Below are 22,427 nucleotides of genomic sequence, written 5' to 3' on the forward strand. Positions count from 1 at the left end.
CTGTCACGCATCGTTTACTAAAGTGACAATGTTTACGATCATATATCACTAACCTATGCAATCTGTAAAAAAAAATCTTAATCGTAGTTTTTCTTTCACTAGAATTATATTATTTTTAGTTCTTCTTTTTGATACTGTAATGCCTTTGTTAAGAAAGAACAGTATTAAAAACAAACGCTACGGTACTTTTAAACCCCCCTCGCGTTGGGAGGGATCGGGGGAGGGGTGATGTCAACCTATTATACCGGATGTTGTTATCGAGACAGCAGGAACAGCTGAGAGCACACAACACAACAAGCCACCGACAGCCAGAGCTACGCAATAGTGTTTGACACAACAATACAAAAGACGTTAGAGGTAAGCCACAGAAGTCTTGCTAACTGTTAATTATTCGATGGTACATTGGGGGAAGGGCAACAACCTGCTTTCTATCTGAACTAGTTGTATTGTTTTGTGTGTTGACCTTTTTTATTTTTTTTACTTTTGTTTTTAATACTGTGGCAATTCTGACGGAAGTCCGATCTACATGTATCTTTGCTTAATTTAGGTTAATTACAGACACTAATGCACGCCAGGTTGGATTTTTGTTTGTTTGTTTTGCGTGTCGTTATCTTGTTACCTTAGCGGGTTGTTATTATTATTATTATTATTATTATTATTATTATTATTATTATTATTATTATTATTATTATTATTTAGAACGTGACACTTGCAAACATTTGTGGTTCGTACGTTGAGCGTTAAATGATCTTAAATGTAACTGTGTGTGTGTGTGTGTGTGTGTGTGTGTGTGTGTGTGTGTGTGTGTTTTATGTCAAATAGGCATTTATGTGCAGACAATGCTGTTTTGAGGCCCAGGTAATAGGTATTAATCATTAAACAAACAAACACACTCACACCTGGGCTACTGAATCAGAGACAGAGAAACTTGCTAAAGATGTGCAGTTCTATTGACCGAGAGGCAGTAGGTTATGTAACAACGGTTTAGCTAAACGAAACGGGAATCTATTACAGATGTGGCCGTACTCGCTAAAAATGCAAACACGTTTTCCAGTACAAACGACGAAATTATAATAAGCAGAAACACTGCCCACGGACACCAGTTGCTGCAGAGTATATGAAGACTAAACGACTCAGTAGAGTACATAAACCGCCTGGCGATGGACTGCGCAATGTTTTCTGCTGCAAAAAAAATACATGGTTAGCAATAGTACAGTAAAGCCTACTGGAACCGATTACCTAATCACCTAGCACAGTAAAACAGGAACGGATTTTATTTATTTTCAACACAAGTGAATGAGGGGCAATTTAATACGCAGCCACAAATGGTCATTGAGTGCTTCACTGCTCTAAAGTGTAGCTAAGAGTGACCATATGTCTGCCCAAAGTAACATTTTTGTGAATGGGTGGAAAAGCACCAATTAAACGAAGACCACGTAATTCAAGCCCCCAAATTAAGTCTCAGGGCATGATTCACAGGGTGTTTTTGTTGCTGTCAATATCAGTGCTAATACCCTTTGTCAGCAAATGATCTAACCCACAAAGGTCAACCTGTGTGCTTGAATTAGTGCTATTAACACATTTGCTTTTATAGAGCTTTGTGAAGGCATTTGAGGGGTTCCTATGTTAATTATATGGGCCCATACAGGTATTATATATTGTAGCATACCTCAGTTCCCACAGACAGGCACATGACGCAGGGCGAGGCAATCCACACACAGACGGAGGTGGGATGTGAACCCCAGACCTCCCACTCTGATGCATAGCACCGATACTGCTGTACAGAAGAGCTGGCTTCCTTGCAGGAGCGTATATTGGGCTTATGTCTTTTCAGATTGCGTCACCTACCAGCCCTGACCCCTACCCCCATGCGCGCTACACTCTTCCCTGCCAGCTAAGTCCGCCCTCGGACTTGCTTACCAGGTTACAGGCTTCCAAGTGCACAGCAGGGTACCTGCATCCCACTTCCTTGCACCAGTGTAGCGTTTTACAGGCCGGCCAGAAAACAGGAGAGAAATACACGTTGGTTTTTCATTCCAAAAGCTTTTATTCAGCACCGTTTTACCCCTCAGTCACACACACACAGTTCACAGCTCCGTGTCAGCTACTCCGGAACCATGGCAACCGTGACACAACAGCAACAACAGGGCGTCGCAGCACCTCTTATAACCCCAGCCCGCCCCTTTATTCGAAGCTTACACATCCCATTGTTCCGCACACTGAACACGTGAACACAGTGACTCACAGATGAGTGGCGGAGCAATAGCAGATGCAGCAGGTGCAACTGATTTTTTTTCCCCCGGAGGCAGGTACGAGGCACGTCATCATGGAAGGTATTGGGGTACTATTCAGCACAGACATTTGCAATTATATTCTGTGTGCACGATTCATCCTGTAGTTTAGACGGAAGCTGTTGGGTGCTGCTGCGTGCACCAAAATAAACTACAGCAAATCAGCATAATAATAATAATAATAATAATAATAATAATAATAATAATAATAAAAAAACGGTTTCCTATGTGAGACAATTTCTGCAAATGCCTGTGCATAATGGTGAATTCTGTAGTAATTTCTGTGATCGCAGAACTGGAGAATCCTGGTAGGGTTAGTGATTAAACCTGTTCATTTATGATAAAAAAAAAAAAAAAAGAAATAGTGTAGTGCTGGATATTAAGATGTACGCAAAATAAAATAAAGTAGGCGAATAGAACACGTTCTTATTATGTACTGTTTCATACATGCTAACATTCTGACAACTAAATATAGTTCAATATTGAACACTTGGTTTGGTATGTTTGATGTTTGTAAATAAAGGCTAACGTTTGGGGAGGGGGGCCTACAATAAGGTCTTGCAGTGGGGCCCATCTTCCTCTTCCTCTGTCACAGACAGGACCAATCACAGGAGAGACACAGGCCACACACTACACGACTGATACAGTGGGAAGGGCCAATAACAGGGGAGACACGGAACATGCCCATGCGCCCAGGCTAGGGCCACACAGCAACAGAGACAGAGTTTAACAATGGCGGAAAATACAGAGGGGGAAGGGAACACAATTACAAGCAATGGGAACGACATAAGACACACACAGAAGTACAGTACAACACAAATGCACAGATTGTTACAATGTTGTTTGTAAACCACTGTGCATAAATATTTCATTTTTGTTTAGTAGTTGGTCAGAGCACTCTGTGCTGCTCTTGAACTTTGCAGTTTTCAACTTGTCATAATTGAATACTAATCGGTGAAGCCCAATTTTTCTGCATTTTTTAAATTATAAATTATCTGGTAAACATAAATACTAATCACAATACTCATACATTTACTTTTTTGTTTTATTATATAGCGCAGTTGCATTAGTAACTGCAATAGTGACTGGTTGAATTTGTTTGAAAGATTACATTCAGATTATCCTGTGTATTGTTTCTCAAGTATAAAATGTATACAGTTCTTACTTGCAAAAGAAAAACAAAGGAAGAAAATGCAAAAGAGTCTATAGAAAGTGCACTATGATAACGTTATACGAGTCAGCTTTTTATGTTGGCTTTCATGGTTAGATTTAGTAACTGGTGGCATCCCCTTGAGCAGCAATGACTTCAACTAAGCATTTCCTGTAACTGTTAGTCAGTCTCTCGCATCGGTTTTGAGGAATTTTGGCCCATTCCTCCTTACAGAACTGCCTCAACTCGGTGACATTTGAGGGCTTCTTTGCATGGACAGCTCGCTTCAGGTCCTGCCACAACATTTCGATGAGGTTTAGGTCCGGACTTTGACTAGGCCATTTTAAAACACAGAATTTCTTTTTTTCGCAGCCATTCTTTTGTAGATCTGATTGTATGTTTAGGATCATTGTCTTGCTACATAACCCACTTTCGGTTCAGCTTCAGGTCATGAACGGATGGCCTGACATTCTCCTCTAGAATCTTCTGATACAATGCAGAATTCATGGTTGTGTCAATGATGGCAAGCCCCAAACCAGCACACTCCCATGACCATGCTTGACTGTTGGGTTGAGGTTCTTCTGTTCAAACACAGTGTTTGGTTTTCCCCAAACATAACGTTTCTCATTGAGGCCAAAACGTTCTATCTTTGACTCGTCTGTCCAGAGAACATTGTTCCAGAAGTCTTGTGGATCATTTATGTGCTCTTCGGCGAACTTCAGATGGGCAGCAATGTTCTTTTTAGAGAACAGTGGTTTCCTCCTGGGTATCCTTCCATGAACGCCATTCTTGTTCAGTCTTTTTCTGATAGTTGAGTCATGAACACTCACATTAGCCAAGGCTAGAGTGGCCTGTAGATCCTTGATGATTTTCCGGTTTGTTCTTGGAGAGATTTTGGTAGGACGACCGCACCTGGGTAGAGCGACTGGTCTTGAACTTTCTCTATTTGTAGACTACCTGTCTGACAGTGGATTGGTGGAGCCGCAAATCCTTAGAAATGGTTTTGTAACCCTTTCTAGACTAATGAGCATCAATAACTGTTTTTCTGAGGTCCTCAGGGATTTCTTTTGATCATGGTATGATGTGTTTGAACACACCTGTATGGTGAAGACCAAACTCAAGTTTCTGACCTTTATATAGGGTGGGGCCTCCCAAACTCACCCCTGAAAATCTACCTAATTATTTAAACAGCTGATTCTAATTATCCCCTTTAATTGAGCTGATAAAACCGGGGGTTCACTTACTTTTTCACATACCCTGAATCTTAATTACTCGTTGTTTGTCTAATTCATACTGTACATCATTTTGTTTCAAAAGACATGGAATTGGTTAATATAAACCCTATTGGATATTTAAGAAAAGGTTTTGTTTCAAGAAGGCTATCATGGTAAAACTGTGGAATTTCCATAATTATCGTTGGAGTTTCTCTGCACTGTAGTTCCCCTTGAAAATGACTTTCTGAAAGAATAGTGTAAATGTATATATTTTTATCACTTAAAAATAAATGCAGAAAACTTTGCCTTTAATGCAGTGTAGTAATGCGTCAATAAGAGTAAGCAGCGGGATTCAGAAAAATATATATAGTATGTGTAGTACAGAGTCGGACTCTAAACTTGTTAGAGGCGGGGCGTCATTCAAGCAGGCAGGTACTGGTGCGGAAAGAACTGAAACGGGGTTGGGTTTGACTGGCTGGTTTTGAAGGAGGGTGTTGTTTGGTTCCAGCCAGTGACAGAATTGTCGACCAGTTGTGCTTTGCCTGTTCATTTGCTGTCCAGCAGCTGCAAATTGAGCCTCAATTACGGTGTCCAGTCACAGAGAGGATTTCCTTTGTCTCTAGACCAGCGTCGGAAAGTATCAATGTTTATGTAGCTTTTTATGTTATCAGATTAGTTGTAGATTAGAATGTTAATGGGAAAAGCCGGTATGTATGTGCGGATTGATTTTAAAATTTAATTCACAGTTAAGCACTTCAACGTTCCAGCAGGCATCTATGCAAAAATGAAGACAGCTAGATCTGAAAGCGGCGTGGCTGTTCACACTCGGCCATTTTCTAATCAGTAATAAATGCACCGAGAACACGCTTGTTCAAAAGCATGTGCTAGTCATATATAGAAAATACATGTAATATATACACGTACTGGATATATGAGGCTTCAGATAGGGCACCTGGATTGTAAAGTAGTTCATGTGCTCTGTCTAGGCCTGCCGGGTAAAGCAACTCTATATTGCGCATCCACAGAATTAATTCTAGGGGGGGCAAGGTGTTTAAATGAGGTTGGGTCATTTCTACTCCTCTGCAGTACAGCATACCACTAACAGAAAGTTAAGGTAGGGAAAAGGAAAGGGTTTCAAAATAACTATCAGGTAGATTATTTTATTTTGGTTCTTTCACTATTTTATTGTTTAAGATGTGTAAAATAAATTACTAATATTAAGATTGGGACGTTGTATATGCATTCTGAGACCTCAAAGGTCAAATTTCAGGGTACTGCATTTTAACAAGACCAATATCTATTTACATATTTGTTCTTAACTGTTAACCTTTTTTTTTTTTTTGTTTGAAAAAAGACATTGAATTTTGTGTACTGACGTTTAACTTAAAACAATTTTGTTTTTGAAATTTTTCTGTAAAGATAACAAAAACGTTTTTTTTAGAAATCTTAGGAAAAAAACTAAATATATATATATATATATATATATATATATATATATATATATATATATATATATATATATATATATATATATATATATAAATGTGTCTGCTTTCTTTAGCCTTCAATGGCATACAGAAAAAAAGGAATATGGTGACCTTTTCAATTTTATAGGCTTTAAAACATTTTTTACATCTGTAAAAAAACAAAACTTGCATGTCTTCTGGCAAAATATTGATATAATGAATTAAATGCAGTAAAAAGCACTTGTGAGTAAGAGTCAGTCAGCACACGGATTTCCTACAACAAATCATTTTTTAGGAATTCAAAATATGTCTGTGCGGCTCATAGTTGTTCTGTGTTTTAGAAGCTGTATTAGCCCACTCTGTCCATCATTTTTGACCACTTTTTACACTTACACAGAACATTTCGTGTTGACATTGTAGCAGGATTTCTGAGAACTGCCTGCTGTTTTTGCTTACACGGGATATGATTGCTTGTTGTGATTATTTCAACTTCCTCTGCTGGCACATCTATGATCAAGGACGTTATTCTAAACGGAACAAGGTTTAAAAAATATTTAGAATCAAACTTTCCTTTCACTCTGGGCGCTGGCATCTTCTTTACGTGCGCCATCAGAACTGTCGTAAATGATGCAAAATGTATGCAAATTTGCAAAATGGTAATGATTTGTCACGCACACTTGACCTTTACTTAGCCCTACCTTAAATTAACATAAGATTCTTTTCAGGAGTCATTTGTTTGCCACAATCCGTGTTTGCGTCATGTTTAACTTTAACTCCCCTTTTAAAATGACTCTGAGCACTGTTTAATGTGTTTTGGTTTCTGAATTAAAACAGAGAAACTGTTCATTTTGAAATTATTTCGTAAAGGAGAGGCCAGAAGTTAGAAGAAAACGCTGAAAGCCAGAAGCCCTAGTGTGTGTGTGGGTGTGTAACTCGTCTCGACACGTAGGAGAGGGCGGATGTCTCTTGGAGAAAATTAGAGGTAGTCTGTTTTGTGTTTTTTGCTCATGACAGTATGCATATGGTGTGTGTGCAGCCAGTGAGGCTGGCTGCCTGCTTTGTGTTGGTTAGCAGGCTGTTTTTATTATACTGCAGAATGAGATCACAGGCAGGATTAGACCTGCTTCTCTTTCCTCCAACCACAGCAGCTGAGGCACCTCTCAGTCATGAGGCTTCCTGTTCTCAAGATGTACACATTTAATTTCACAACTGAAAGTAACAAAAAAAAGGCACCAAAACAGACAATTCTGTCAGTTACCTGTCCTCCATTTTGTATGTTCTTTTTGACCCCTCCCCACAGCCATAGAAAAAACATAGACATTCAGATTGTAAATGTGTTTGCTGTTGTTGTTGGGCAATGAATTCAGTCTTGCTTAGGCTTCAAATTAGCTCTGAAGAAGTTTGTCAAAGCCGGGATAACCAGCTGCTTGTGAGTTGTTAGCCTCAGAGCTATGTGCTGCACACATTGATTACTGAATGTATTCTTATAATAAAAATATAATGAACCTTGGTTGTAAGTCTCCCTCCCGACCTGTGAGGGCGCTAAGCAGCTGAAGTAGAGTCCTTTGGACTGGGCTGGCTTGACAGTTCTTTCCCAGGGTTGGGAAGTCGGTCAGTCTGGAAGAAGGCGAGGCTCCGTTGCAAGAACGTATTGACCCGGAAGGGAAACGACGTAGCAGCTGCAGATTGTAGAAACAGCTGCACTTGTTTACCAAGGGGTCATGCGTGACGTCGTAAAAGGAGCCGGAGAATCGCAATCTACTCCTTCGCTTGGTTTAGACTTGAACTTGAAAGACCACGAGAGACTCAGTAACCAAATATTTGTGTGTGTTTTGTTTGTGCTTGTTAGTATTTGTCTTTGTTTGTGAATAACCAGACGGCTAACACGTTCCCGGAGGGCCATCACAAGGCAGGAACAGCACTTCACTACAGTCACTAATAAATTGTTATCACCCACCACGAGCACTGCTGCACGCACCCGGACTGGTGACCGTGTTCAGTGCAATTGTGGGGCGGATAGCGTGTATTTGTTATTTGGGCTGCAATCCCTTGTTTTACCCTCTGTGCATTACACATCAGTGTGTAATGCTGGAGATTTAATGTTTGGTCACCAGACCGGGAGTATAAATAAAAGATCCCCTTTTCCAAATGGATTACAGTCTACTGTCTGTGTTTGTTCTTGCACTGCATCACAATCAGCAGCCACTTGGCCACAATTATATAAGGTAATACATTGTGTGTAGGTTGTCTTATTGAATAAGAGATCTCATCTCGTCCAGTTTGGGTGAGAGCACCACAAATTCATGGTTGGGCCATGTTAGCAATAAATTGTACCATTTTTAAAATACTATTTTATGGAAAAAAGTTTCTTCACTAATTCACTGTTTTCTATATTTCACAGTTTGATGTGTAAATCAGATAATGAAATAGAGGGACTACTATACTGTATCCCTGTCCTGGGTTTGCAAATCCAGCCCTCTGACAGACACATGCATACACTTGCAGACTAGCTATGTTTGCAGTTTGCTGTTCAGCTCTCTGCTATCTCATATTGTAGTGCAGTGGTCTCATGACCAACTGATCAGCAGCTGTATGACGTTTGCCCCTGTTTTTTGTTTGTTTGGTCATTGCTGCTGGTAGACGAGAGTTTTAATTGTCTGACAGGTTGAACTCAGAATCAGCTGAAACAGCATCACTTTACTGGTGGAGTATTTATTTTACAGCATCCTGTCACCTGTTATTGCTGTCTTTCAGGACTGGCTGTTTTAGTTCAGTTTTGAGTTGGTGGTCCTGTATTCAAAATTTATTTTTACAAAACAAAAATTTGAAGAGCTTCTGCTGCAGAGTTTTATTTCATGTAAATTGTAACGGGATGAATTTCTGAGATTCTTCCAACTGTGCAGGGATGGAAATAAGACTCCTCACGGCTCTATGTTTAGATTTTTAACTACTGGCCCCTTGGGCCACTGAGCTAGTGTTTTTACTGGCCCGGATGCAATTTTATCTGACCCAATATATCTATGTATTTTTCATGATGGTTTTTATTTTCGGTGTGTTTCTAACTGTGTATGGTAACCAAAAAGGAGCCCACGTCTCAAAAGAAAATGGCTAAACGAGGCTTTTCAGTATGTGTTATCCAGCCATTTAACATGCACATTAGTGTGCGTGTCAGAAAATTGAAAATACTCTATTCTAGATTTGAAAAAGTATGTGTACAAATGAAACTATTTATACTATTATATTTATTTCACAAGCAAACCTGAAACCAAGCTGTTACTGTATGGCCACAGTAATGCTAAAACTGAATTACAGGAACCCTAATTAGGGATGGGTCAGTGTAGTCAAATTAAAAAAAACAAAAAAATTGAATAGCATATTACATATTCGAGTACACAAAAAGTAGAAGCAAACATGTCTTTTATTTATTTTCTAATGCTGACGCTTAACACGTGTCATGTCAGTCTTAAACCCGTTGTTATTTGCATATTAAACGTAAGGACCCAAATTAATTATGCAATGCTTGTAATAGCAACATTCTACAGTAATTGTGTTCTGTTTGAAAATGTTGCCAAATTTATTGCCTTGTTTTTAGCTAATGTTAACAGAGCCCTGCATGAGTTCTGCTGTAATGACTGTACACCGCAGCTTCTGCAGCTGTTGCTAGCCTGTCGTGAAACAGCTTTTGGGAGCACGGCACCGGCGAACTTTGAATGTGTGAACTGAAATAAAACAATGTATATAGTAAATGCTAAAATAAGTAATCCAAACTTGGGTAACATTGAAATTTAGAAAGGTAATTGAATGTTATGATGAATATAAAGACATACTAAATGTTAAGCAGAACAACACAGCGACTAATAAGAAAAGGCAAGATACCTGGAGTTGGAAAGGAGTTATTTTTTAACTCTGGACTGCAGTTCAATGTAAAACATGACTTTCTGTGAATGGATTAATGGAGTAACGGCAACATTTGCACTGACCATTTGAAAGTACAACCAGATATTCTTGTTTTGAATTATTTACAGGTTATTGAATAAACAAAGTAACTTGACTTAGATTCATTTGATGGCTAGTTGTAATTAGTAATGTTAAACTATTGTAATGTTGGATGTATTTTGTATTGTTTTGGCCAGGTTACAATATTTTCACTATTCAGATTTTCTTAAATAAATATTATTTGTTAGAATTAAACAGATGTGTAATATTTAGGTTGCTATATGATAGGTGTTATTTTATTCAGAATACACTACAGCAAAAATTATTTGGTGGTTTGCACAATATTACGCTACTGCTGCTTTAATTGGAAGAGATAAGCCCTGTCACATTGATGCTCATTGAGTTCTGTATTTTAATTCAGTAAACAAAAGGATAAACTTGTACCTAAGGAAATATGGTATTGAACGAAGAAATCGCATCTTGGACGTTGTTTATACACTTTGTGAACCCAGCTAAACTTTACTGGCTTACACTGTTATGCTGTCTGCTTGGACAGACATTTGCCTTTTATTCTTGGTAGCGTAAGGGACCATAGTTCGAGTAATCGAATAAACAAAAATGTTGCACTGTGTCAAATAGGAAACTATTTGAAATTCCCATCCCTAATCCTAATAATAAACACAATTAAAACAATATTCATAATACAAAACAATAACAGTCCCTCTCAGAGCAGTGCAACGTTGTAGCCACAACCAGGCAGCGGCAATCTTGCAGAGTGAGATACGAACAAGTCCTGGAAAGATTGTGAATGGCATTTTTAACCTGAACACATCGGATCCCAAATCAAAAAGTTAGACAATTCAATCACATATCTGGGTATCCATTGGGACATCTTACTGTGAGTCTGTGTAAACAAAATGTTGAATTCACAACAAATGAAGCTGCTGTTTTATCTGTAAGTCTGGGAAACTGACGCCAAACAAGGCAGAACGTTTCTCTTTTTTCACTGTCAGATGAAGCCTCCACTCTAAATGTTCGTTTTCATTTTTTTATTTAATAATTACATTCTTATTTATTGATTTCAGTGCTTTCCTTTTGGCTTATTGGTTGCTTAGTTGTAGAAAACCCGATTTGTTAAAGATTAGCCATGTCGCGGGAACGAGTACCAACACAGCACTTCGGTATGCAGTCTCAGAGTCTGACTGTGCAACAAATATGACGTGCGGTGGGAAAGTTAGGATTAGTTCGTAGTTATGTTTAAGAAATTGTTTGTAGATTAATTTTCAGCTTTTTGGCACACTGGACAGTTTTCCTGGATTCATGAAACAGAAGCCATGTGCATTATATATATTATACTAGTTAAATGTAACCAGCCCAGTTGGGCCTGTGGTGCTTCATAGCTACCGGCCAAACTGTGATTTCTACTGCCCTGGGCCGCCGGGCCATGGTTAATGTCGAAACCTGCTCCTGCTGCATATAAGTTTCACCCATTCCAGGTTTTACTACAAACTTGATTAGCCACAGAGTATAGGTAACAAGCTCAGGTGTGTCTTAGTGAAACCAGGAATGGGGCAAATGGGTATGCAATGGGGGTCTTATTTACATCCTGTGCCGTTTTGAAGTGAGAAAAGTAGTGCAGGGGTGGCTAACCCCGGTCCTGTAGAACCACAGTCGTGCAGGTTTTCTGGGTATGTAAAATCCTCAATGCCTAAAGACCTGGGGCCATATTACAGAACCATTGCTAACTTGCTTTCATGTAATTCATGACTAGGATAGGATTTTTCCAAACTTGGTATTACAAAAGCATTTCTGAAGTCAGCAGTCTCTAATTTCCTAAGTGTCTCATCCTATCCTAACATTAGATAGGAAATCCTATCTAATGCCAGTCTTAACCATAAACGACTGATCGAGTCTGAATAGAGCAGGTTACAACTCGAGCTTCAGGGAACTGTCACCGTGTTTAAGTTGTGGTGTCAAGTCAATTAAGTTGTGGCAAAGAAACTGTACATTTTACTCTGGAAGAGAATAAGGTTTTGATCGCAGAAAAATCTTAAATAAAATCTAGTTAACAACAATAAAAAAAAATAAAAAGGCAATACTTATTCAATTTCAGTCATAAACACCATTTTATTTTAATTAGGAATGCCAAAACACAACAATATCTCTAGGGAGGTCAATCGTAATTTAGATTTTAATAAAATAAACAATAAACTGGCTTTTGCAAACAGTTTTCATTTAACTTAAACATATCTAAAATGAAAACACTCCAAAAAACGTTTTTAAGCGTTTAAAAAGGCTTTTTAACGCACCAGAATTAGCTTCTTGTTTGGCAGGCCGCCATCTTTTTTTTTTTTTTTTTTTTTTTTAAGTGCCTGTCAGGCCTAAGCTTTCATAATAAAGATCACCCATTTATTTTTATTAAATCGGTTACACGTTTTTTAAAAAAAAAAAAAAACTTTACTCTGAAGTGATTGGCAGTTTAAAATGGGAGGATCTAAGTCTCATGCAAAGAAGACTCGGAGAAAAGATCCTCGAGCAGGTTCGGAAGCATTTAAACTAGAAAGGAAGGGGAGAGAAATCAACAAAAAAACAGAAGGGAGACCGCATCGAAACAAGAACAACAACTCAGGTAAGACAACCATTAAATGTATTTATCTAAATGCTAGAAGTATCAGAAACAAAATTCTAGAACTTGAAGCTATTGCACTAACAGGTAACTATGATGTGATAGGTGTTACAGAAACGTGGTTGTCTGAGAGTGATGGGGATGAATTTAATATTTGTGGGTATACACTGTATAGGAAAGACAGGCAGGACAGAAGAGGAGGAGGGGTAGGGCTATACATAAGAAACAGTCTTGAAGCCCAGGTGTTAAACCTGGACAAAGAAAATAAATCCGAATCAATATGGGTCAGAATAACGGACAAAAATTCAAAAGGCATAATAATAGGAGCATGCTATAGACCGCCAGATTCAGACGGTGAGCAAAATAATCTGTTATACAATGACATTAGAAATGTGTGTAGCAAAGGAGAAGCCATACTAATGGGGGATTTCAACTTCCCCCATATAAAATGGGAAAACCCGGTGGGTAGCGCGAAGGATGAAATAGAAATGGTGGAAATGACAAATGACTGCTTCCTAACACAATTTGTGAAGGCACCCACTAGAGGGGAGGCATGCCTTGATTTAGTCTTTTCAAATAACGAAGATAGAATAACTAAAACAGAGGTCAGAGAACCACTGGCAAACTCAGACCACAACATGGTCTCATTTGAAGTGTTTTTTAAATCCCCAAAAGTAATGACTAAAGCTAAGGTTTACAATTTTAGAAAAGCAAACTATGAAGGTATGAAACAGAGACTAACAGAAGTAGATTGGAGTAAAATAGAGAAAACACCCACAGAAGAAGGATGGTTGTTCTTCAAAAATGTAGTACTAGAGGCACAAAACAATTATATCCCTAAAGTAGACAAATCTAAATGTAAAACTAAATTGCCAAAATGGTTTAATAGATCAATTAAAAAAAAATATTCAGCGAAAAAAGGCACTTTACAGAGCATTAAAAAAGGACCAAAAAGAAAGTACGCAGAAAGAGTACACGGAACTGCAAACGCAAGTCAAAAAGGAAGTTAGAAAGGCCAAGAGAGAAATAGAAATAAACATTGCTAAGGGAGCTAAAACCAATTCCAAAATGTTTTTCCAATATTACAACAGCAAGAGAACATTCAAAGAGGAGATTAAATGTTTAAGAGATACAAATGGCAAAATCGTAGATGAAGAAAAAAAAATAGCAAATATGTTAAATGATTACTTTTCACAAGTTTTTACAAAGGAAGATACTGACAACATGCCCCACATGTCATCCAGTTCCTGTCCAGTTTTAAATAACTTTAGCATAACTGAGGCAGAAGTGTTAAAGGGACTAGGAGCTCTTAAAATAAACAAATCCCCTGGGCCGGATGAGATCCTCCCAGTAGTACTCAAAGAAATGAAAGAAGTAATTTACAAACCGCTAACCAAGATCATGCAGCAGTCTCTTGACACAGGGGTGGTACCGACAGACTGGAAAATTGCAAACGTAATACCGATCCACAAAAAGGGAAACAAAACTGAACCAGGTAACTACAGACCAGTAAGCCTGACTTCTATTATATGCAAACTTATGGAAACTATAATAAGATCCAAAATGGAAAATTACCTATATGGTAACAGGGTACTGGGAGACAGTCAACATGGTTTTAGGAAAGGGAGATCGTGTCTAACTAACTTGCTTGATTTTTTTGAGGATGCAACATCGATAATGGATAATTGCAAAGCATATGACATGGTTTATTTAGATTTCCAGAAAGCTTTTGACAAAGTCCCGCACAAAAGATTAATTCTCAAACTGAACGCAGTTGGGATTCAAGGAAACACATGTACATGGATTAGGGAGTGGTTAACATGTAGAAAACAGAAAGTACTGATTAGAGGAAAAACCTCAGAATGGAGTGTGGTAACCAGCGGTGTACCACAGGGATCAGTATTAGGTCCTCTGCTATTCCTAATCTACATTAATGATTTAGATTCTGGTATAGTAAGCAAACTTGTTAAATTTGCAGACGACACAAAAGTAGGAGGAGTGGCAAACACTGTTGCAGCAGCAAAGGTCATTCAAAATGATCTAGACAAGATTCAGAACTGGGCAGACACATGGCAAATGACATTTAATAGAGAAAAGTGTAAGGTACTGCATGCAGGAAATAAAAATGTACATTATAAATATAATTTGGGAGATATTGAAATTGGAGAAGGAATCTATGAAAAAGACCTAGGAGTTTTTGTTGACTCAGAAATGTCTTCATCTAGACAATGTGGGGAAGCTATAAAAAAGGCTAACAAGATGCTCGGATACATTGTGAAAAGTGTTGAATTTAAATCAAGGGAAGTAATGTTAAAACTGTACAATGCACTAGTAAGACCTCATCTTGAATATTGTGTGCAGTTCTGGTCACCTCGCTATAAAAAAGATATTGCTGCTCTAGAAAGAGTGCAAAGAAGAGCGACCAGAATTATTCCGGGCTTAAAAGGCATGTCATATGCAGACAGGCTAAAAGAATTGAATCTGTTCAGTCTTGAACAAAGAAGACTACGTGGCGACCTAATTCAAGCATTCAAAATTCTAAAAGGTATTGACAATGTCGACCCAAGGGACTTTTTCAGCCTGAAAAAAGAAACAAGGACCAGGGGTCACAAATGGAGTTTAGAAAAAGAGGCATTCAGAACAGAAAATAGGAGACACTTTTTTACACAGAGAATTGTGAGGGTCTGGAATCAACTCCCCAGTAATGTTGTTGAAGCTGACACCCTGGGATCCTTCAAGAAGCTGCTTGATGAGATTTTGGGATCAATAAGCTACTAACAACCAAACGAGCAAGATGGGCCGAATGGCCTCCTCTCGTTTGTAAACTTTCTTATGTTCTTATGTTCTTATGTTCTTAAGCAGTCCTTCTAAAACCCAAGCACCTCCCTGTCTGACATGGGGGGTGTTGTGTTGTCATCGCGTAGGCATGGCACCGATGCAGCTGCAGGTGAGTTGCGTCAGCTATGCACGAAGTCCGCCCAGCAAATATGTAAATAAGTCATTTTTAAAGCGTTGTGATTTATCAACCTAGCAAAGACTGAATAAAAACCGCCAGGCGCCAGTGAAAACATCCGCTCGTCACTTAATCCAACCCCTCTATCTCCAAGGCCACAAAAGATTGGTTAATAATTCAAAAACTTATGTTTACATGACACCTAGACCTACTAATCATGTAATTTTTTTGGTATTTGTAGGTGGTTATGGTGTTAAAAAAGTGCCCCAAATATTTAAATTGAGGTTTTTTTAATGTTTTGATTGGGGGATTTCTTCTGGACAAAGTGGTTAAAAGGTCAAAGGGTACTGGGTACTTTTAAAAAAGTTTTGACTGTGTACTATATTGTTCCTTTTGTGGCCAGTCCAAAATAAAGAGCGTACCCCCTGGTGCTGCGGAATATGACACAGCGGATAAGACCAAACAGCACCGTACACGTGTCTTAAAAAAATCACCATTACATAATAAAACTGACTACGTTTTTATGGGTGTTTGTGTGCAGTTTATAATCAAGACTAATGTTAAAATAAAAAAAAAAACATTATTTTGTGGGGTTGGTTTTATATTTTAAGTTGTTATATTTTTTTTTAATATGGTACCTTTGTGTTGTGTTGTGATTTTAGACCTTAGTAAAACAAAATCAACTAAAACATATGTAAATATTTTGATATGCACTTGTAGTTGATATAATTGTATATGAAAATATAGTTATATATTTTGTTTCATGATAACTCTGATAATCTTCGAACTATTTAAAAATGGCTGAATTCCTGGTGCGCACTCCTATAGGAGCCAAAGTCACCCACGTTGTGTTCGCCGGCCCTGTAATATCTCACAGGCTAAAGTAAAGCTGAAAATAAGAACAGTGGTGTGATGTAATGAGGAATAATGTAATGTAATTGTGTACATTAAAGTGTGTAAAATAATTGTGGACGTTAAATAAAATGTAATTGTGTAATTGAGTCCAAACAAGTCGTTTGAGTTACATTACACATGAGCCACTGGTTATGTTTCAATGGAGCGCCTCACTGTGTAATGCAATAACACGCCAAAATCAACACAGAATACTCAATATCTTATTCCTCAGTAAAAATATCATAATAATTAGCATAATCACCGACAGTAACTTGTGAGCACGTCTAAAGCCCTGTTCACACTTGGATCGGTACGACACTAGTACAGTTTGTTTCAGTATAGAATGTACCGGTACGAAACCACTTTCTGTCCTAACTCGCTTTTCAATACCGGTACAGTACCGATACAGTTGCGATATACCTGTCCACATTCATGAATGTTTAAATCGATGGTGTTCGAGTTCTGAACTTGTTTCCATGACGACCGCTGTCACATCTGTTAGAAATGGATCTGCTGTTATGTAGTACAGCATCTTTTGCCATCCTGTCCATGTACAGTATTGTAGCAATCTGTGCTAAGTGTGTGTGGGCTGTCCTGTCATTCCTGCCGTTTGTGTGTCACCCTGCATGAATCTGTGAGTAAAGAGCGTTTTATGTCTAGGCAGCTCTCGCGCGCTGCTTGGGGTGTCATGTGCACAGTGCAGCTGTATGTAGATGAGGTCTGTGTTTGCTGCTCTGTGATTTGTGTTCGGTTACGCCAGTCAGCTACTTGCGGGGAACTCAGGGTATGAGCGATTGGTCGGTGTGTATGTAAATGTACCCTTGTGTGTGTGTGAGCCAGTAGGGCTCTGGGGTGGGGTATGTCCATTTAGGAGCTGCCTGCGAGCAGCTGGGGGCTGTGTTGTGGTGTCCTGCCGCTGAATTAATAAACGTCTGAATAAGATCTTTCTGCGTCATCTGCCTCCCTTTTGTTTACACTGAAATGCTACATTTAGTTTTGGTGTTCAATCATTGTGAAGAGATGGGCAGAAAGTGAAAGGATGAGACAAACAAAAAGGCAAAAACAATTAGCCGTCTTTTAAAGCATGAGGTTGCAAAGACAGCGGGCTTGCACCACGGCTTTGGGAATGCAGGTTTTTATTTATTTATTTATTTGCCTTTTGATATTCCCTCAAGGGTTTTTATTTTAGAGCAACACTGCTCTGCAGTACGCTTTACCTCATTGTCAATATCACAAATTTTGTGGAGATTATTTTGTCACATTTTGGCATTTTTGGTGTAGCCATGATAAAGGTACTGCTCACCGTAAAATGTAAAGCTGACTAAAGTATAAACTTTAAGGAAAGATGTGCATATGCTTCAGAATATTGACTTAACTGTATCGAGACGTGTCGGTTTACCTGCCCACACTTAAGCTGTTCCAAGTCGTATCGAAACAGTACTGGTACGAAACCTGCCCCTTTTTTTTAGTTTAAGAACTCCGGTCTGGACAGCTGTTTTGGTACAGTTCCTCAGCAATATCAGTGTGAAAAATGCTAGTGTGAACAGGGCAATAGACGTTGCACGTAGCATACTGTTAAAGGTACACATCCCAAAATATACAAATGGATCATTATGGTTCATCATAGAATATGCTGTATATAATAAGACCTAAATGCCCAGAAATATTTGTGCAATACAAAACTTAAAATCTAAAGCACAACAACAATAATACATGTACGTCATTTTCATGATTTGTTTGTTCACATCTTGCAAACCTAACCATTTTCTTTTTCTAACTGACAGATAGGAAAGGTTCCACCAAGTCCTGAATGTTAGTAGGAAAGAAACTTAGGAAATGACCAAGTTAGGAACTTTCTGTAGTATGCCATTTCCTATCTTAAATTAAGTTAGGAGAGCATTTTCAGTAATATCAACTCTCCTGAACTTGTAGGACATTCTGTCTCTGAAGTCAAAATAAGAATGTCACTTAGATGCTTTTGTAATATGGCCCCTGGAAAACACGTTAGTGTTGACAAATTAAGAAAATAATTAGTTCAATTAAATAATTGAGAACTCAGGTGTAACGAAAACCGGAAGACCCTGCAGCTCTCCAGGACGAGGTGTTGGCCACCCCTGCAGTAGTGGACCAGGGATTGATTTATTTATTATTATTATTGTTGTTGTTGTTATTGTTTTAATTGCTTAGCTGCCTCAGCTTCGATTACCCAGTTTTGTGGGTAGTGCATCTCTAAATCTGTCCATGCCCTCTTCCTGTGCTCAGGTTTGTTCCAGTGCTGACCATTTACCTGAAGTGATGGGGAGGATTTTTCTGGACCACATTGGCGGAACGCGCCTGTTCTCCTGTGCGAACTGCGACACCATCCTGACGAACCGATCCGAGCTGATCTCCACGCGCTTCACCGGGGCCACAGGCAGAGCGTTCCTCTTCAACAAGGTGAGAACCCCCCAGAGCAGCGAGCACTGCCACGGTATCGGTTAGGGGTGTGTAATAGATTAGAGTTTAAATGTTTAGACATTAACAAGTTATAAAACTTTCAGAATTTTGCCTGAACGCTAAACTGTTGTCATAAACATGCAGGCCAAATCCAAGTGTTGGCCTTAGTGTTTACATAGCAGTCAGTGTCCAGTGTGGGCCAGTGTATTTTCCATGTAGAATGAAATGCAGTCACAGATGCAGTAATTTGTAATAATTCAAGTGATGGATGGCTTATTAATGTGGCTTTTCTGATAGCTTGCAAACATTCCTGATATTCAAACGTTTATGTAGTGAAACTGAAACTAACACCCCTCGTATTGGTGGGTAAGTTTTGACCAACCGCTGCATGACCAAATAAACACAAGGTAAGGAGTCTATTTTAATTGTGTACGGTGCCGTTTATTATTGCTGGGATAAATGTTATTTTTTCCTTTTAAAATATAAGCGATTGTTAAAATATTTATTTAGTTCGCTGGAATAATTTGTACTGTACCATTTTACATGAAAAAACAAATCTGTGGTCAGTAAAATAAATCAGTAAAATAAATCTGGTGGCCTCCCATCAGATTACCTGTTGAAGAAAGGAGAATGTGTGTTGTTTATTTCATACGGCATTGATGCATGGGTTTCCTGTGCAGCCTTTGCATTGTCGTTTAGTACATTTCGAACAGTGTTTGTTCCAGTAATCAGAAATGTGTCTCAGCAATATTGTTTTGAAAGTCTTGTTTGCAATGGATTCAAAGTTCTCTGAATCAGTTTATCAAAGTCAGTCTAATCAGTAGCATCGAACAGTGGAACACACACAGCTGTACTTTCTTACTGAGGTGAAAGGGGCTGCAGGGAATTAAAGGGCACATAAGGACCTTTTTATTTTATTGTGTTACATGTTCCCATGTGTTGCTACAACTACAGTGTTTTGACTACATTTCCCCATCATCCTCCTGCTCACATATGTAACTGAGATGGATTTACCAATGAGCAGGAAGATGATGGGAAATGTAGTTCTGACAGGTCCATGCTTGTACATGGGACACCATCTTGAGGCAGGAATGCAATTTAAAAGTTTAAAAAAGTGGTCAAAATGTAAAAAAAATAAATAAATAAATAAATAAATAAAATAAAACAATACACACACCTTATTTAAACAGTTGTAGCAACACATGGGAACATGTAACACAATAAATGTGCCCTTTAAGCGTGTGGCATAGAGCAGTTGTGAGCCCCTCCCAACATAACTACAGAGAGTTACATACCACAGGCTGGGAGGACACCAGTGTGCTGATAGAACCCGGCTTTACATGGATGTAGGAGCTGGTCTAGGCTGCCTGTACTGTGTACACTGCTCCACCAAAAACATTACATTTATGCTGTTTTGTTGTCACCCTTTTATCCCCAATCTGACCCTTGATTCTCCCAATATCTTGGGATGCCTGAAATAGATAATTGTTGTTTCTTCAGAAACAGGCAACAGATTTTAATAGGTAAGATGTGCCAATGCTAAATGACTGGCTGGATAATGCTGTGAAGGAGAAAAAGAAAGAGTGTGAATATGCAGTACAGTGAGGTTTAGGGCACATGGTGCAGCACGCCTCCCACTCTCACACTCGCTGTCACTGCCTTTTTCTCTCAGGTGGTGAATCTGCAATACAGTGAGGTGCAGGATCGAGTCATGCTCACAGGCAGACACATGGTGCGGGACGTCAGCTGTAAGAACTGCAACAGCAAGCTGGGCTGGATATATGAGTTTGCGACGGAAGACAGCCAGCGCTACAAGGAGGGGCGTGTGATCCTGGAGAGGGCGCTAGTGAGGGAGAGTGAGGGATTCGAAGAGCATGTTCCTTCTGACAGCTCCTGAGGGGCCTTTCCTACACACATGCACCCCTCGGGGGGGGGGGGGGGGGTCAGCCAGTAATACACAATCCCACAAACAAACAAGCAAGCAACACTGTTCATACTGTGGTCTGTAACCTTTTCATCACTGAGCGAGAGATTGAGAAAGAGATCACTCACCAACAACAATCACTCTGTTCATATGCTGTACACTGTCATCTTAGTGCCCAGAGTCTGTTGTCTTGCACTTCTACCATAGTAAGACGCTAGAAGCAAGTTGAGGAGCACAAATCTTTAAAAGTAATAATAATTAGCAAAGTGTTAAAGATTGAGACCAGGGAGTTAATGCTTAGTCCAAGACGACACGGACAAATTTGTTGAACTTGACCTGGATTTTACTGGTTTTGACTAATTCAGGTGGATGGGGGTTCGGTTCAGTTCAGTTCTGTGCAATGCAGTACAATGCAGAGTTGCACCTGCTTCACAAAATCTCTGAAAAACGTGACAACTATCGTTTTGTGATTGTGCTCTTCGATTTGAAAAACGCTGTAATGTAAAAAGTATTATATACAGTATTAGACTCATGAATTTATTTTGTTTGTGTTTGTATACAATGAAAATCAGCTGCAAGTGAAGAGATGATTGACATAGCAATGCTAATAGTAATAATAATCTTTTTTCTTTTAAATTGATTAATATTTGATATTATTAATATTTGATATGATTTTCATCCTTGTAGCGTACAGAAAATTAAAGATTTAAAGAAGGGAGATTTATGATGGGGAATGTGAAAGGGGTTTGCTTTTGGTTTTGTGTGATTTAAAAAATAAAAAAAACTAAAAGGTAAACAAAAAGACATTTAGGAACAACATTTGTTTCTTCCTGTCTTTCTCTGTTGCTGTTTATTTATTCAGTTTTTTTAATTGTCTATTTTCTTTGCACAAGCATTCACACATACCAAGCACCTACTCGAGCTAACACACAGTGGATGTTTGTTTGTATGCCTATTTGTCAGTCAGTCTGTCTGTTTAAATGTCTTGTCTATTTAGATGCATAGATCTTGTTAGCATTGCCTGATTGCTCAAGGTCCATTGTTGTTGTGACTTCTGCTGGCCCTGCTTGTGCCATTTCCATGCAAGAGGGGTGAGGGTCATGCCTTTTTATTATCCACAGGCCCCAGAACCAGCCCCCCACACACGCCCTTCTCAGAAAAGCATGACCTTTCACCTCGCCAGCATCATCGTGCATGGGTGGAAGAAAACAAACAATCGTTATCTGTTTTATTTATTTATTTCTTTGGGGGGGGATAACTAATAATAATTTGAAAGCAAGAAGGAATTTTTCAAATGTTCTGTTTCTTCTGTAGTATTGATTTATCAATAAAGTGATTTAGTCTTGCTGAAACACAGTCTGGATTGTTTTGTACTATAAAATGTCAAATATCGTCACAGTTTATCAGTTACTTATTTGACTGCATCCCCACTTTAGAACACCAAGAAAAGGTCTGCACTCCACATTGTTTCAATAATCCATTAGACTTTATTTGTAAAAAGCAGAGGTGGAGTTTTGAAAAATATGTCTAGTCGAAA

General features: G+C 38.7%; 1 protein-coding gene across 1 annotated transcript; it reads left to right on the forward strand.

Moving 5' to 3' along the window:
- Positions 1-253: 253 nt before the first annotated feature.
- On the forward strand, positions 254-22,005 carry LOC121317330 (protein yippee-like 5). The gene is made up of 3 exons (XM_041253148.1): positions 254-357; positions 18,793-18,966; positions 20,639-22,005. The coding sequence occupies exons 2-3, from the start codon at positions 18,826-18,828 to the stop codon at positions 20,861-20,863; spliced, it is 366 nt and encodes a 121-aa protein (XP_041109082.1). The 5' UTR covers positions 254-357; positions 18,793-18,825; the 3' UTR covers positions 20,864-22,005.
- The last annotated feature ends 422 nt before the right edge of the window (positions 22,006-22,427 follow it).

Source organism: Polyodon spathula, chromosome 6 (genome assembly GCF_017654505.1).
Source record: "Polyodon spathula isolate WHYD16114869_AA chromosome 6, ASM1765450v1, whole genome shotgun sequence".
In the NCBI taxonomy this organism is placed as follows: Eukaryota; Metazoa; Chordata; class Actinopteri; order Acipenseriformes; family Polyodontidae; genus Polyodon; species Polyodon spathula.